At 47.4% G+C, this 18,443-nt stretch overlaps 1 protein-coding gene across 3 annotated transcripts in view; it reads left to right on the top strand.

The window, feature by feature from the left end:
- The window catches only part of gtf2a1 (general transcription factor IIA, 1), a 132,618-nt gene that overhangs the window by 100,946 nt on the left and 13,229 nt on the right, over window positions 1-18,443 (top strand). For all 3 annotated transcript variants that reach the window (XM_072493742.1, XM_072493750.1, XM_072493760.1), the window contains exons 8-9: window positions 664-894; window positions 2,869-2,958. In XM_072493742.1, coding sequence (XP_072349843.1) covers window positions 664-894; window positions 2,869-2,958 — 321 coding nt within the window. The remainder of the gene's footprint in view (window positions 1-663; window positions 895-2,868; window positions 2,959-18,443) is intronic.

Raw genomic sequence — 18,443 nt, 5'->3', positions numbered from 1 at the left:
GCAGGGTAGTTGAATTGGCCACGCTAAATTGGGGGGGGAAATATTTGGGTACTTTAAATTTATTTTTAAAAAAATGAGTAGATGGGATAGTGTGAATCAATGTTATTTACTGGAGTTATTTCATAAATGCAAAAGTGGCATTATAACTGGGATGCGCTGAAACCTGATTGAGGAACTCATCTGACACCCCTTGGTCATGGCACTTTATGGAGTCTGACTCCAGTGCCCCTAACTGCAGGCTGACCTCCCAACCTTGCATCAAGTCCCAGACTTATGCCAATTGGTGCCAGTATTTCCCATCGAATACAAGAAAGATTATTTCAACATTTGCTGGTAGCCAGAGGGGCCATGTATTAATTTGATGGTTATCGTGGTTACTAGATAAGTAAAAAGTCTTACAACACCAGGTTAAAGTCCAACAGGTTTGTTTTGAATCACGAGCTTTCGGACCGCAGCTCCATCATCAGGCTCATCATGGTTAGTAGAAAATTGTATTTCATTGCTTAGGTTGCTTACATGAGCTTAGACAATATGCAGCATGAGAAATCTGTCCAAATTGGCTGTTTTTCAATATGAAGTATGTTCAGAATGAGGAAGAGTATAATAATGCTAGTCTACCTAATTGTTTTTAAAAATGGCAATTTTTAAAATAAAACTTTTCAGGTTATGCAAGCGACCACTGTAACAGCAACCCCTTCAACACAGGTTGGTCAGACAAACAGCTCCGCTCCTGTTCAGCAGCAGCAACAACAGCAGCAGCCTTTAGTGATGCAAGTAGATGGGTCTGGGGACACTTCTTCAGAGGAAGATGAAGATGATGAAGAGGATGAGTATGATGAGGAGGAGGAAGAGAAGGACAAGGAGGAGGTTGGGGAAGATGGACAAGTTGAAGAGGTAATATAACTTGTGTTTAAAACAGGTTTATACTGAAGTTAATATTCCAAATACTGGTTATCCCAGAAATCCCTTCATTTACCACTTGAAATCGTCTTCAAAAAAGTTCACTGAAGCTGTAATGTTTTGATTTCATTGTCATTGACTATGTTCCTCATACTGAGTTAGGACAGCATATTAATTCACAAGAGACTTTTCATATTAAAAAAAATGTATGCAATGCTCGTTATATATCAATGATTGACGTGCCAATTAAGTTCACCTTGGGGATCAAGGTTATTTAATAAGCCTTTAGTAAACCTAAAATTTAAAAAATAAATTAATAATCAAATATGAGCAAAACACACACTATGAATTGCTGGGCTGTGCTGAGAGTTGTTGTCTTTGGGATATGATGTTAAACCAAGGCCGCATTTGCTTGTTCGTGTGGTTGTAAAGGCTTCCATGTCACTATTTTGAAAAAGAGTAGGGAGTTCTTCCTGGTGTTCTTGGATAGTGTGTATCACGCAATCATCATCACAAAACAGATTATTCTCAGCATTATCACATTGCTATTGGGGAAGTTTGTTGTGTGCAAATTGACTGTTGTGTTTCCTACATTACAACAGTGATTACATTTCAAAAAGTGATTAATTGACTGTAAAGCACTTTGTGACATCTAATGGTCTTGAAAGGCGCTACATAAATGCAAATCTTTTTAAAGGGATTCAGTTACCTGTTAACAGTGAAGAGGTAATATCTGGCCCAGAACCACCTGAATTACAGTTCTTGTGGAATTAAGAGACCTTAAAAGTTCTTGTGGAATTAAAAGTATCCAGAGAAACCCTCACCCACACATGGGAATAAACTACAGCTGTAAAGGGCGTTGATGAAGCCACACTTGGAGTATTGTGTGCAGTTTTGGTTTCCTTACCTAAGGAAGAACTTACTTACCCCAGAGGGAGTGCAATGAAGGATCACAAGTTCCTGGGATGAAGGAATTGTCCTATTCAGAGCGATTCAGTAGACATGGCTCTATTCCACAATGTTCAGAAGATTGAGAGATGATATAAAATTGAAGTCATAAAATTCTACAGGGGTTTAACAGAATAGATGTTGGAAAATATGTTTTTCTGATTGGGAAGACTAGAACTAGGGGTCACCGTCTCACAATAAGGGGCCAGCTATTCAAGATTGAGATGAGATATTTCTTCATTGTAAGATATTTGGATAGATAGGATTTTTGGATAAAAAGGATATCAAGGGATAGTGGGGGAAGGTGGCCTGGACGTACAAGATCAGCCATGATCTTATTTACTGATGGAGTACACTAAATGAACCTACTCTTTCTCTTGTTTCTTAGGTCACTATGAAATGTTTCAATGACAAGAGTCATTCCCTACTAACAAACACTCCTTCAGGCTAACCGTGTCAAGCTAAACGGCTTGCTCGTACATTACAACCTGACCAGACCTCACAGTGGCTATATTGGCTGCAAAGTGCTTTGTCATGAAAGTTGCTATGCAAAAGTCTGGTTTCATGCTCATATGAATATAACAGTGGAAAACTGCATTAATGTCACAGCTTTAAATTAGAAAGCACTGCCTTGTGATGCTTCATTGATGTGTATTTGAACAAAATCTAGCACCCAATCAAAGGAGATATTTGGAGGGTTAGGCATAAAACCGTGCCAAAGGGGAGTTTTAAGGAAGGTTTTAGAGGAGGAGAGGGAGATGACAAGGCAGAGAAAGTTAAAATGTGAATTTCAAAACCCAGGGACTTGGGAGCTGATGACAAGTGGAGGTGTAAAAGGATGCCCAAGAGGCCAGAATTGGAGGAATGTGGAATTCTCTGAAAATTATCGGGATTGTGTGTAGGCCAAAAGCATGTGCATGTGTGCCGTTGCACACATCACCAGGCTTAGCTTGACTAATCTCTCCAGCTGTTGTACATTTGTTTAAATTGTACGTTAATTGCTTTTGCTGACTCTCCTAGGAACCACTGAATAGTGAAGATGATGTCAGTGATGAAGAGGGCCAAGAACTCTTTGACACCGAAAATGTTGTTGTATGCCAGTATGATAAGGTGAGAACCTAAACAATAGAACAAAGCCTTGCACTTGTCCCAGGGTATGGGTCTTATCTAGGTTAAAATCTTCATCAGTGTTGTGTACTTCATTAAAAATTCCTATGCAAACATTTATGAACATACAAGGAACAGGAGTAGGCCATTCAACCCTTTGAGCCTGCTCCGCCATTTAATAAGGCCATGGCTGATCTGATCGTAATCTCAAATCTACATCATGCCTACACCTGATAACCTATCATCCCCTTACAAGAATCTATCCACCTCTGCCTTAAAAATATTCAAAGACTCTGTTTCCACTGCCTTTTCAGGAAGAGAGTTCCAAAGACTAACAACCCTCAGAGAAAATGTTTTGCCTCATCTCCTGATTTAAATGGGAGACCTCTTATTTTTAAACAGCAGCCTCTGGTTCTAGATTCTCCCACAAAAGGTAATATCCTCTCCACATCCATTCTGTCAAGATGCCTTAGATCTTGCATATTTTAATCAAATCACCTCTTTACTCTACTAACCTATGGTGGATACAAGCCTAGCCTGTCCAAGCTTTCCTCATAAGACAGCCCCATTCCAGGTTTTAGTCTGGTAAACCTTCTCTGATTTGCATCGAACGCATTTATATCTTTCCTTGAATAAGGTGGCCAATACTGTGCGCAGTACTCCAGACGTCATCTCACTAGTGCTCTCTATAACTGAAGCATAACCTCCCTACTTTTGTTTTCCATTCCCCTTGCAATAAATGATAACATTTGATTAGCTTTCCTAATTACTTGCTGTATCTGTATTCTAGCCTTTTGCATTGCATACACTAAGACACCCAGCTCATTCCCATCGGTAGGGGGTTGGGCGGGGTGCCCCATCGGTGGGCGGGTGATAGGTAGCTCAGCACCTGCTGGTCCATCATGTCACCCCCCTGGATAATGACACCCCATAACTCCCACTGACCGTGACGGCCTCTGGCCGTGTGGCTGAAGGCTATTGCTGATAGGGAGTTGGCAATCATAGTAAAGTGAGCACTTCTCAGCTCCCAAGTGGATTCCCGTAGATAGGCATGCCATGTCGCAGGTGGGAGTTATTGCCCGGCATCACAAGCCTGGAGGAATAAACACCATGGGCGCAGCAGCCAACATCCGAACAACCAGGAGTTGCGCCTTAGCACCAGAGATATTTCCACGACCAGGGGGTGGGTAAGTGCACCGGGGAGGGAACCAGTGCCCAGTCCAGGTAAAGTTATGAGCGGGGATCTGGGGCCCGGTGACCAGGTTCCTCCGCTGCGACCGGGACCAGGCCTGGGATTTTGTTTATTGTCACGTGTACCGAGGTACAGTGGAAAGTATTTTTTTGCGGGCAGCTCAACAGATCATTAATACATGAAAAGAAAAGGAAATAAAAGAAGATACATAATAGGGCAACACAAGGTACACAATGTAACTACATAAACATCGGGTGAATGGATGAAGCATACAGGGTGTAGTGTTAATGAGGTCAGTCCATAAGAGGGTCGTTTAGGAGTCTGGTAACAGCGGGGAAGAAACTGTTTTTGAGTCTGTTTGTGTGTGTTCTCAGACTTTTGTATCTCCTGCCCGATGGAAGAGTGAGTAAACTGGGTGAGAAGGGGCTTTGATTATGCTGCCCCCTTTCCCCAGGCAGCGGGAGGTGTAGATGGAGTCAATGGATGGAAGGCAGGTTTGCATGATGGACTGGGTTGTGTTAACGACTCTCTGAAGTTTCCTGCAGTCTTGGGCCGAGCAGTTGCCATACCAGGCTGTGACGCAGCCAGATAGGATGCTTTCTATGGTGCATCTGTAAAAGTTGGTAAGAGTTAATGTGGACATGCGGAATTTCCTTAGTTTCCTGAGGAAGTATAGGCGCTGTTGTGCTTTCTTGGTGGTAGCGTCGACGTGGGGGACCAGGACAGATTTTTGGAGATGTGTACTATTAAGAATTCGAAACTGCTAACCATCTCCACCTCGACCCCGTTGATGCTGACAGGGGTGTGTACAGTACTTTGCTTCCTGAAGCCAATGACCAGCTCTTTAGTTTTGCTGGCATTCAGGGATAGATTCAATCTATCTGGAGGGACCTAGAGTGAGAGGCCGGCGACGGCCCAGGTTGTACAGGCGTCGCTGATCCTTCGAACAATTGACGGACAGCGTGTGCCGCAGGAGGCTCCGCCTCAACAAGAGGACAGTGCAGCACCTGTGCCACGTCCTGCACCACGTGGAGGAGGAGGCTACCCGCTCCCGGTGGCCGCAGCTTGATCTTTTACGCCTCAGGATCATTCCAGGCGCCAGGGGCGCGGGTACCCTGTTTGCCTGGGCAGCTAACTATATGAACTTTGACCTGGACCAGACCCAACAAGATACCTGGGCAGCAGGGTTCTCCACCATCGATGGGATGCCCCAAGTCCAGGGGGTAATAGATGCCACACATGTCAGGGTATGCCCTCCATTAACAGGAAGGGGTTCTACTCTCTGAGCATCCAACTTGTGTGCCACCACCACATGAAGATCATGCACGTGTGTGCATGCATCATCGAGACTATGCACGGCAGCTACATCCTGGGACAATCAGACACACCTGCCCTCTTCGAGGACCACTCCTGGACGTTCCTGCCTCCACCTGATGTGCATCAGCAACTGTGTGATGGGCCGGCACCATCGGATGGAGATCTTGTGTGAGAATGAACATGTGGTCAGTGAGAGGGATGGATAATTCTGCCTGGCATTAACAACTCGCGTGTGACAGATCATCTTGGTGGGGGCCGGTGGATCCTCACCTCTGCGCCATATGCCAGCCTCTATGTCGGTGACCGATCTGTCCTTGGCCACCCCGCAACTACCAGGGACTGTTCCTCGTCAGGGCGGTAAGGCCTCTTCGGCACCCCGCCACCCGCCTGGGTCCTCTCCCATCTGTTTTGGGCCAATTTCTCCTGTGGGGGCACAGAGGCATCGTGAGCCGCATACTTAGTTCATCGCGGGGGGAATGGGGGGGGGGGGGGGGGGGGGGGGCTGCAGGCATGGGCAACACTGCTGGTCATAGGTGGACTGGGGAATGGTATAGTCCTGGACCAGGCGATGCCAAGCGCATTGTCTTCCGGGGGTTGGGGGGGTGCAGCAGGGGCCCGTGCCAACTCGCCTGTGCAGCCCAGTGAGGTCGTTGATCATCTTATGGCACTGGCTGCCCTGTGGCTGACCCTCCAGCCCGTCTGGCGAGCAGGACATCCTGTCTGGACTCAATCGCGTCCAGCATTCTGGCCATGTCGGCATCCTCGAATCATGGGACAGATCTCCTTGGCATGGCTATGTACTGTGTGGGGTTTGCTCTGCGGAATTGGACTAAGTGCTGCTCCCCCTTGTTAGCATGGGACTGGTGGGGTTGTCCCGGCGAATCAGCCAGCGGGACCATCATTTGTGGCGTGAAACCTGTGGGGCCTCGTAAAGTGGACCAATTACCATTTGATACCGGTGATGGCCTTACCGGATCGTACGTCGGGAAGCTCGCAGCAGTTTCTGCTCTATCAGACTTCGAAACTTTCCAGTGAAATCGCGCCTAGTATCTTTGCTAACCTAACAACTTCCTGTCCCCCCCCCCCCCATCCAAGTGAGGGCATCCCGCTATGGGGTTGCTGATGGTCCCGCACCCTACATCTTTCAAACCTACCACCCCCACCTTTCAGAACACCCACCCTTCACCCCCAAAAAACCTTTATGAGGCCCCTTCATACCTGCCCTTCACCCCACCACGCTTCATGTCCCCCCCCCTCATCGCCCTTTTCATGGGCATGGCCCCCCTCAGGCCCTGGCCCCTTCTCCGACCGCCTAGGGGTCTCCAATGCCCCCCCCCCCCCCCCCCCCGCCAAGTGCGATTACGCCTGATCCGTGTTTGTGTAGACCAGTGCTAAATGGCGCCATGGCGTGGTCTCCCAGGCGCAGGCATTCGTTCCCGGGTACTGACATATTAAAATGGGCCAAATGGCTCATTTAAATATATATATATATGGATCTTGCCGTCTTGTGGGATCTTGTGAGGTTTACCGAGCATTGCAAATCCTGCGAGAGGCCTCTCGCAAGATTTAACGGCCTCATTGGGCGTGACACGGCTGTTCGACCACGCCCGTGGTCTGTTTTTCTCACTTGATGATGATGAATGGGAATTGAAAAACCAACCTACATTTTTGTCCTCATCTTATCCTCTGAGTTTTTCTGGTCATTGCCTATTGAAGAGAATCTGGGTCTTTCTACCTACCAGCCAGGTCCACGTGGATCAGAGGAGATCTGACCACGCTCTTTCTTCAAAAAGGAGCAGGATCTATAATTCAGGCAGAGCTCCTTAATCGTGTCTGCAGAGGTTTCTCTTTGCTTCACTATGATTTCTGCACTGTGTCTTTTGTCTTACCTGCATAAAACGTTAAAAGTGGGCTAGGTGTGCCTCTGGCTAGCATTGTGGTAGCTTCTAGCAATCTGGAGCCTTCTACCCATGCCTGGAAATTAGGTATTTTCGATCTCTTAACTGAGATTCAGAATGTTAGAAATTTTCAGTATCAACGGAGGCCTGTGCTGGTTCTCTGGAAGAGCAGTCATGCTTCGGTCCTATACCCTATTTGTGTCTGCAACCTTGTAAGTTCCTCATCTTCAAATACCTGTCCAAATTCCCTTTTAAAATTATTCAGGGGATCAGCTTTTCTGTCTATTCATTTTTTATTTTTTTTAAATATGTTTTATTGAAAATTTTTTCCCTTTACAGATCAAACATAATAGTAAAGAAAGTTTAACAATAAACAAATGGCTAATCAACATGGTAATCTAATCGTTTAACATAAACTAAAACTTCCACCCCGCGCCCCCCCCCCCCCCTCCGGGTTGCTGCTGCTGGTCATCTGTCTTCCCTCTAACGTTCCCCTAGGTAGTCGAGGAATGGCTGCCACCGCCTGGTGAACCCTTGAGCCGATCCTCTCAGGGCAAACTTTATCCGCTCCAGTTTTATAAACCCCGCCATATCGTTTACCCAGGCCTCCAGTCCGGGGGGTTTCTCCTCCTTCCACATGAGTAGAATCCTACGCCGGGCTACTAGGGACGCAAAGGCCACAACGTCGGCCTCTTTCGCCTCCTGCACTCCCGGCTCATCCACAACTCCAAATAGAGCTAGCCCCCAGCCTGGTTTGACCCGGGCCTTCACCACCTTGGAAATCACTCCCGTCACTCCCTTCCAATACCCCTCCAGTGCCGGGCACGACCAAAACATATGTGCGTGGTTTGCCGGGCTTCCGCCGCACCTCCCACACTTGTCCTCCACTCCAAAGGACCTGCTCAGTCTTTCTCCCGTTATGTGTGCTCTATGTAGCACCTTGAATTGAATCAGGCTAAGCCTGGCGCACGAGGAAGAGGAATTTACCCTGCTTAGGGCATCAGCCCACATACCCTCCCCTATCTCCTCCCCTAGCTCTTCTTCCCACTTTCCTTTTAATTCGCCCACCAACTCCTCCCCCTCTTCCCTCATCTCTCGGTATATCTCTGACACCTTGCCCTCTCCGACCCACACCCCCGAAAGCACTCTGTCCTGAATCCCCTGTACCTGGAGCAGCGGAAATTCCCTCACCTGTTGTCTTGTGAACGCCCTCACCTGCATATATCTAAGGAAGTTTCCCCGGGGCAACTTATACTTTTCCTCCAATGCTCCCAAGCTCGCAAACGTCCCATCTATAAATAAATCTCCCACCCTCCTAATTCCCAACTGGTGCCAGCTCTGAAATCCTCCATCCATTCTTCCTGGGGCAAACCTATGGTTGTTCCTGATTGGGGGCCCCACCAGGGCTCCCCGCACACCTCTCTGTCGCCTCCATTGTCCCCAGATATTCAATGTTGCCGCCACCACCGGGTTCGTGGTAAACCTTTTTGGTGAGAGCGGTAGCGGCGCCGTCACCAGCGCCTCTAAGCTCGTTCCTTTACAGGACTTTCTCTCCAGTCTTTTCCACGCCGCTCCCTCTCCCTCCATCATCCATTTACGAATCATCGCCACATTGGCGGCCCAATAGTAGTCGCCCAAATTCGGTAGCGCCAATCCTCCTCTGTCCCTGCTACGTTGTAGGAACCCCCTCCTTACCCTCGGGACTTTCCCTGCCCACACGAAGCTCGTGATGCTCCTGTCTATTTTTTAAAAAAAGGTCTTAGTGATTAGTATAGGGAGACATTGAAATACAAATAAGAACCTCGGGGGGGCCATCATCTTAATTGCCTGCACTCTGCCCGCCAACGACAGAGGCTGCATGTCCCCCCTCTTGAAGTCCTCCTCCATTTGTTCTACCAATCGTGTCAGATTAAGTCTGTGCAAGGTTCCCCAGCTCCTAGCGATCTGAATCCCCAGGTATCGGAAGTTTCTTTCCACTTTCCTTAGAGGCAGGCCTTCTATCTCTCTACTCTGGTCCCCTGGGTGTATCACGAATAGTTCACTCTTCCCCATGTTAAGCCCATATCCAGAGAAATCTCCGAACTCCCTCAACAGCTGCATCATCCCCCCCGCTGGGTCATCCCCCCCCGCTGGGTCCGACACATACAACAGTAGGTCATCCGCGTATAGCGAGACTCGGTGTTCTTCTCCCCCTCTAATCACCCCTCTCCATTTCCTGGAGTCTCTCAACACCATGGCCAGAGGTTCAATTGCCAACGCGAACAACAGTGGAGATAGCGGGCATCCCTGTCTTGTTCCCCTATATAATCGGAAATACTCCGATCTTTGCCGACCCGTGACTACACTTGCCGTTGGGGCCCCATAAAGAAGTTTGACCCAGCTAATAAACCCGTTCCCGAACCCAAACCTCCTTAACACCTCCCATAAATACTCCCACTCCACCCTATCAAATGCCTTCTCTGCATCCATTACCGCCACTATCTCTGCCTCCCCCTCCACTGGGGGCATCATTATCACCCCTAATAGTCGTTGCACGTTGACATTCAGTTGTCTCCCCTTTACGAACCCTGTCTGGTCTTCGTGCACCACTCCCGGGACACAGTCCTCTATCCTCGATGCCAGTACCTTTGCCAGCAATTTGGCGTCCACATTCAATAATGAAATAGGTCTATAGGACCCGCACTGCAACGGATCTTTACCCCTCTTCAGAATTAGCGATATCGTCGCCTCCGACATTGTCGGGGGTAAAGTCCCTCCTTCCCTGGCCTCATTGAACGTCCTCACCAACAGCGGGGCCAACAAGTCCACGTATTTTCTATAAAATTCCACCGGGAACCCGTCTGGCCCCGGAGCCTTCCCTGCTTGCATGTTCCCCAGCTCCTTAATAACCTCGTCCACCCCAATTGGTGCCCCCAGGCCTTCCACCTCCTGCTCCTCCACCCTTGGGAACCTCAATTGATCCAGGAATTTCCGCATCCCCTCCTCTCCCTCTGGGGGTTGGGACCTATACAGTCCCTCATAAAAGGTCTTGAACACCTCGTTTATCTTCCCTGCTCTTCGCACCGTGGCTCCCTTTTCGTCTCTAATTCCCCCTATCTCCCTCGCCGCTGTCCTCTTTCGCAACTGATGAGCCAGCAGGCGACTAGCCTTTTCCCCATATTCATACCTCCTCCCCTTTGCCTTCCTCCACAGCACTTCCGCCTTTCTGGTGGTCAGGAGGTCAAACTCCGCCTGGAGTCGTCTCCTTTCCCTGTACAGTCCCTCCTCTGGGGTATCTGCAAATTCCCTGTCCACCCTTAAAATCTCCCCCAGTAATCTTTCCCTTTCCTTGGCCTCTGTTTTCCCTTTGTGGGCCCCAATGGCGATCAGCTGTCCTCTGACCACCGCCTTTAGTGCTTCCCACACCACTCCCACACGGACCTCCCCGCGTCATTGATCACCAGGTATCTCTCAATACACCCCCGCACTCTTCCACACACTCCCTTGTCCGCCATCAATCCCACATCTAATCGCCAGAGTGCTCTCTGCTCCCTTTCCTCTCCTAGTTCCAGGTCCACCCAGTGTGGGGCATGGTCCGAAACCGCTATGGCTGAATACTCAGCTTCTTCCACCCTTGAGATCAACGACCTTCCCAGAACAAAAAAATCTATCCGGGAGTACACTTTATGGACATGGGAGAAGAAGGAGAACTCCCTGGCCCTCGGTCTAAGAAATCGCCATGGATCCACTCCCCCCATTTGGTCCATAAACCCCTTGAGCACCTTGGCCGCTGCCGGCCTTCTTCCGGTCTTTGATCTGGATCTATCTAGCCCTGGGTCCAGCACGGTATTGAAGTCCCCTCCCAATATCAAGTTTCCTACCTCCAGGTCCGGTATACGACCCAGCATCCGTCTCATAAATCCCGCATCGTCCCAATTCGGGGCATATACATTAACCAACACGACCTCCATTCCCTCCAGCCTGCCACTCACCATTACATATCTACCTCCGCTATCTGCTACGATGTTCTTTGCTTCAAATGCTACCCGTTTCCCCACCAATATGGCCACCCCTCTATTCTTTGCATCTAGTCCTGAGTGGAACACCTGTCCCACCCATCCTTTCCTTAACCTAACTTGGTCCGCCACCTTCAGGTGCGTCTCTTGGAGCATAGCCACGTCTGCCCTTAGTCCTTTCGAGTGCGCGAGCACTCGGGCCCTTTTAATCGGTCCGTTCAGGCCTCTCATGTTCCACGTGATCAGCCTCACTAGGGGGCTACCTGCCCCCCTCCCGTGTCGACTAGCCATCACCTTCTCTAGGCCAGTCCCATATCCCTCCTCCGCGCTCCCACTCGCTCCCCAGGCGTCGCAGTCCATCCCCGTCCACCCACTCTTTAGCCATTTCCTTTTTGATTTCCGCAGCAGCAACCCAGTTGTGGTCCCCCCCCCCCCCCCCCCGCTAGATCCCTTTCTAGCGTGATTGCTCCCCGCATATTACTTCCGCGAGTCAGCTGACTTCAACTGACCCCGGCTACTCCTGCTCACTCCTTGACCCCCCCGTGTGGGGAACTCCCATCCGCCTTGCGCCTGTCTTCCCGCCATAATCTTTCTGGTGCGGGAACATCCCTTTATCCGACCCGCCTCTTGTGGCGCAGCTCCCTTTCCTCTCCCCCTCCCATTCCTCATTCTCCGCCTATGTCCCTTCTTTCCCCCTCACCGGCGCCCACATTTCCTAGTGTCTCCCCCCATCCCAATTTACTTCTCTATTTACATCAACCATAACAATAACATTCCCTACAGTATCAGTCCCTCAGTTCCGATCCAATTTCTCCTCTTTAATAAAGGTCCATGCTTCTTCCGCCGTATCGAAATAATGGTGTCTCTCCTGGTACGTGACCCATAGTCGTGCCAGCTGCAGCATCCCGAACTTCACCTTTTTGTGGAACACCTCCTTGGCTTGGTTAAAACTCGCGTTCTTCTCGCCACCTCCGCACTCCAATCCTGGTACACCCATACCACTGCATTCTCCCATCTGCTACTCCGCACCTTTTTAGCCCATCTCAGGACCTCTTCTCTATCTTTAAGGCGGTGAAATCGCACGATTGTCGCCCTGGGTGGTTCTCCCGCTTTTGGTCTTCTCGCCGGGATCCGATGTGCCCATTCCACCTCCAAGGGGCCCGCAGGGGCCTCAGCTCCCATCAATGAGCTTAGCATCGTACTTACATAAGCTCCACAGTCCGCTCCTTCCACTCCCTCAGGGAGACCCAGTATCCGAAGGTTCTTCCTTCGCGCTCTGTTTTCTAGGGCCTCAATCCTTTCAATACACTTTTTATGGAGTGCCTCGTGCGTCTGTGTTTTGACCGCCAGGCCCAGGATCTCGTCCTCATTATCCGTCACCTTCTGCTCCACCACGCGGAGCTCTGTCTCCTGGGTCCTTTGTGCCTCCTTGAGCCCCTCAATTGCCTGTAGCATCGGGGTCAGCACCTCCCTCTTTAGTAGCTCCACACACCGTCTCAGAAATTCGTCTTGCTCGGGCCCCCATGTCGCCTGGGCTTTCTCCGCCACCATCTTGTGTCTTCTCCCTTTCTGTCCCTTTCGTCGACGATTCCTCGCGCTGCAGCCGCCGATATTTTCCTCTTTCGTTGGGGGGGGGGGGGGGGGGGAACTCCCTATTCACTCACCCCACACCGGGTTGCGTCGCCCAAAAATTTCCCGTTGGGGCTCTTAAAAGAGCCCGAAGGTCCATTGGAGCTGGAGCCGCCGAAACGTGCGGCTAGCAGGGCATCGCCGCAACCGGACGTCTCCTTTTCTGTCTATTCATGTCGAGCATTCCAGATTCTAACAATTCTGAGTGGAAAGTTTATCCTAATCCCCCTGATCTTTGTTCTTGAGGTCAGTTTTGTTAACCAGAATCTTGGTGAAGAACCTTTATTTTATCCCAAGTAAATGGTTAACTGGCTGGAGCACCACGGTCTCTGTTCACATCTCATTATGGAAACAAAAGCGAGATTCCAGGTCCCCTGTTAGCAAGGTGACATCTACAAACACACTTTACAAGTGATCCCTTGCATGGTAATATTAGGTGTGTGGGTTTGCCCTTAATTCAATAACAAAGTTTTCAAAAGTGAATAGCAGCGGTGGGCGATGCGACTAGTCTCATTATTCCCTCAGGCAATGAGGATGGGAGAACAGCGTTTTGAGGGTGTGTGTGGGAAACATAAGTTGGCTCAGATGTGCCAAGTTGGGAGTAGGACATTGGCAGTGCCTGAAGTAGGTATGCAATCTGCATCATTGAATTACAGAGCCAACATTTGGTAATATCCTTACTCATACTTAGAAAAAACAAAACCTCAAACAACAAAAGGCTGTTTTGTTCCTGAAAGGCTCAATGATCCTGGAAGAAACCATTCCTGACAGTGACAGTAATATTTCAACAATCTGGTGCACTCTTGACTTTGTTGCTCCCAAAATCCAAAGATAAGCCATAATTCTAGAAATGTATACATTTAAAAAATATAAGGAAAAGGTGAAGATTGAATGTTATTCAAAGTACAGTGGTGATACAAAAACAGTTATCTAATGTAAATTAGCAAGTGTTCAGTTGAACACAATGTTTTGCCAATATTTTTATACACAGGTGTTTTGTAATCTGGAATATGCTGCCTGAAACATTAAAAGTAACTTCCAAAAGGGAATGTAATATAAACTTGAAGGGAAAGAATGTGCAACGCCAAGGGGGTGGGGTGGGGGAAGCTAGGGTGAGGGACTAATTGATAACTCTTTCAAAGAGCCTCCATAGGCCTGGTGGGCCAATGGGCCTCCTTCAATATTGCACAAAACGCTTATCTTTTTAATTTGGTTTATACGTTCTGTGTGATGTCACAACATTATTTTACTGGCGGTTATTGTATGATTTGTGGAGTGCTTTGTTTTCATAGAACCAAAGAATGGTTTCAACACAGAAGGAAGCCATTTGGCTCGTCTTGACTGTGCCGGTCCTCTGCAAGAGCAATTCCACTTATCCCATTCCCCTGCCTTTTCCGTGTAGGTCCGCCGATTTTTCTCTTCAGATATTAATCCGATTTCCTCTTGAATGCTTCAATTGAACCTGCCTCCGCCACACTCGGGCGTGAATTTTGGATCCTAACCGCTGGCTGTCCGAAAAATGTTTTCCTTCATGTTACCCGTGCTTTTGCTAATTACCTTTGAATCTGTGCACACTGGTTCTCGAGCTTCCGCCAATGGGAATGGCTTCACTCTACCTATTTTCTCACTTTTATTGGGTCGTCCCTGATATGACTCCCCACCAAAAATATTCCTCCCTAGTTAGAACACTTGTGTGACACGGTGGTGCATTGTCACATCCCCTCTGCGAGCAAGAATGGGCATGTCCAGCCACTGCGCCTTTTTAATTTCGACAAGGGTCTGGGAGAATAATAGCTACCAGGAGTATTTTCCTCGGCAATGCCTTGACCGATCTGAGCTGACTGGCCAAACAATCAGCACCCTTTTCAATGCAGTATAAATTGTTGCTTCTTTTGAAGTTTGGTATTCTAGTGTCTGTCCTGATGACTGCAAGATGAAAAGCTTCGACAACATGTCTCTGTTCAGCAATAACCAAGTAATGTTTGTTGGTATAAATGTCTTTTCAGTTGAATATTCACTGTGGGTAGTTCCACCTCTTGGAGTTTGATGTCTATGTTTCACATTTGACTGTTGAGCATTTAGGGCTGTGCGTCTTGTTTAATTTATTATATTTATACTGATTTATTACACTTATATCAGCACAGGGAAACTTAAAACAGAAACTTATACCAAGTAAAACAAACAGACACATCTGGCAGGCAGAATTTCAACTCATCACAGGCTATAGTTTCAGTCACTATGTGCTAATAATATCGATGGCTCACACTGAGATTAACAGAAAATGAATGAAAAATACTTGCAGGCTGTCATTAATCATGCTTTTTAAAACTTGAGAGGAGATGGTTTATTTTAACGTTCTGGAGAAAATCTGATTTGGGGGTTTGTGGAATCCAGAATTTTGAAACGTTACCCATTTTCTGGGTATCGGCAAAGTTATTCTGTTGATTTGTGAGTGGTTTGCTTTTGAAGGCAAGTGCTGAGCTCTAGGGTTTGCTGGTGCCTGATTCAAATCAGAATTGACTACATTAAGCTTGTTTGTGGTCTGCTCCTGACTGGCTTGTGGTTGCAGCTTTTTGCACGTTATGCCTGGCATTCTTCCCTGTTTTCTTTTACAAAACTGTGTGAAATGTAAACCAACTGGAAAATTGAGTAGTCATTAAACAAACGCACACAGTTTAAATTTTGTACTTGATCAGATTGTCTTGATTTGCACACACAATATTAGCATTTGAAAGGATGCATGTGGCTATGGATTATAACACACCTTAAATTTGGTAAGGATGACAAAGTGATTTTTTTTTTTTAAAAAGGCCTTTGAGTTCAGTAAATCTGTTCCTATACAAGGTCATAAGTATCTATTTTCCCGTCATGACTCATTTGCTGAAGTGCCGATAGCGCTGACCAACTACATAATCTTTTTATTGTCACAAGTAGACTTACATTAACACTGCAATGAACTTACTGTGTACTAGTCGCACATTCCGGCGCCTGTTCTGGTACACAGGGAGAATTCAGAATTCTCAGCTGGTACGGGAATTGAATCCCCGCTGCTGGCCTTGTTCCGCATCACAAACCAGCTGTCTAGCCACTGAGCTAAACCAGCCCCACAAGGAAATTTATGAATAACCCCTGTGAAATTTCTTATTGGCTCCAAAGCTAATTGGTTGAAAACACAAAAATTTAATTTCTCAACAGCTACTTTACAATTCTGGTCAGTAACCTAGGTCTTTACCTCCATCTTGGAGTGCAAAATTGAGGAAGAAGTTGTGAAAGGCCTAGTTCTTAATTTTAACATCATATCCACTTGTCTTTGATTTCCTCCATTGGCAGAAATAGTTCCTCCATGCCTACCCTATCAACTCCTTTTAACATTGTAAACTCATCGATCAAATTTGTCCTCAACCTCCTTTTTTGTACACAAGGTTTAATGTCTCAACGAAAAGACACCACAACTCCCAAGTGCTGCACTGATTTTTTTAAAATATAAATTTATAGTACCCAATTATTTTTTTTTTTCCAATTAAGTGGCAATTTAGTGTGGCCAATCCATCTAACCTGCACAGCTTTGGGTTGTGGGGGGTGAAACCCATGCAGACACGGGGAGAATGTGCAAACTCCACACGGACAGTGACCCAGGACCAGGATTCGTACCCAGGTCCTCAGCGCCGTAGTCCCAGTGCTAACCGCTGCGCCACGTGCAGCCCCCTGCACTGATTTATTAACCTATATTGTGTGCTCATGTATATTCGTTGTCTCCAACTCCCCCAATAAAAATGTTCTCACTGGGGTATCTCCACTGCTTTCCTGCCTCTGTATCGAATGACTTCTCGTCCTCTGTGTGATTTCTGTCCCCGTTTGTGCTCCCTCTCATCTGAATCCACTCCCCTCTTAATTAGCCCTTCATGTAAACTCCTCAAATCATTCATGCTCATTCCCTTGACCTTGCCATCTCATGTAAACCTGCTATTCCCGTTGTATCAACAACACATAAGGCCATCTCTGATCTCTTCCTTGTATCACTCATCACAACCCCAATCCACATGCCAACCCTACCTCCTGTGCACGCCACGGAAAAAGACTATACCCCAATTCTCTTACAACTGCACAGTGCACTTCAAAAATCCTAACTGTCTCGCTTTTGGCCCTCCATGCATTACAACGTTTTTGCAGCTACTGATCTGCTGAACCGCGCAGTCTCCTTCAACCGTACCTTCTAAACATGTGATCTCTACCACCTGGAAGGGCAAGGACAGTGTGGTGGATTCCAGATCGATTGGAAGTTCAACCAAAACGTATAGCTTTATTTAGAAGATATTAACACTGCAGGCTGCGATGTTAGACTGCCATTTGCCCACTCAAACGACCAATAATGTCTCATAATTGTTCTCTTAAAGTGCCCCTGTTCAGCTACAAAGCTGCTTGTGAGGAAATACTAAAAAAGCTATGAATGCACAACAGGCTGCAGATGCAGAGGAACACCACCACCTGCAGGTTTTCCTCCAAGTCACACACCATCCTGACCTGGAACTATATGGCCGTTCCTCCACTGTCGCTGGGTCAGCACATGGAATTCAAAAAGGCAGCCCAACACCATCTTGTCAAGGGCAATTAATGATGGGCAATAAAAAAGCTAGTTTAGACAATGACACCCACGCTCCTGAAAGAATTTTAAAGAGACCTCCATCGTAGATGCCCGAGTCCCCAATAAAATCCCCAGTAAAACCCTTATTTTCACTCTGGCTGGCCCCCTGGAACAGCTCTGATCTGATCTCCCTCAAGTCCGAGGACACAGACTTGAATTGTTTTTAACTGTTCACAACCATATCTGGCTGGACCACATCAAGCAGCATCGGTTCATGTGTGCTGAAACTGAACACTATTCAGTTTCTGATTAATGTAAAAAGAAATAGTATTCACATGCTTTTAAAGTGTGCTGATTAGTGTCCCTGTGCCCAATGAATCAACATAAATTTTAGAGCCCCCTTGAAACCTGCAAACGAGTCGAGTATAACTCGCAATGATCATGAATCTGAGCTGGGTGACGTGGTAAAACTTGCTGTGATCTTTTATGCGGGTTACCAATAATTTCAGGCAGGCTGTGCCTTGAGAACCAGCTTAACCAAGTGGAAAATCCTATCCTCTTTGGGTTTTTTCTCTGGCCGTTCAAACAATTTGCTGGTTCCAGTTGAGGAAAATGCTTCACTGAATTCTGAAGTTGTCATTATACAAACAGAAATACACAGGGTCTTAATACCTGGATATGGATGGTGCCTGTACTTCAGTTGCACTTAATACGTTAGTAAGTCTGAACAAAGTGGTTTCGTGACCCTTTTAAGTTTTCATAACTTCATGCTTGTTGTACATGCCAAACTGAACAGGGGTTTTGTGCATTGTTTTTGATGCAGCCATCTTACTCCATTACACACTGATGGTGGCTTTTGCTGCAGATCTCCTAAG

Source organism: Scyliorhinus torazame, chromosome 2 (assembly GCF_047496885.1).
Source record: "Scyliorhinus torazame isolate Kashiwa2021f chromosome 2, sScyTor2.1, whole genome shotgun sequence".
Lineage (NCBI taxonomy): Eukaryota > Metazoa > Chordata > Chondrichthyes > Carcharhiniformes > Scyliorhinidae > Scyliorhinus > Scyliorhinus torazame.
This window is presented reverse-complemented; position numbering and strand designations above follow the sequence as displayed.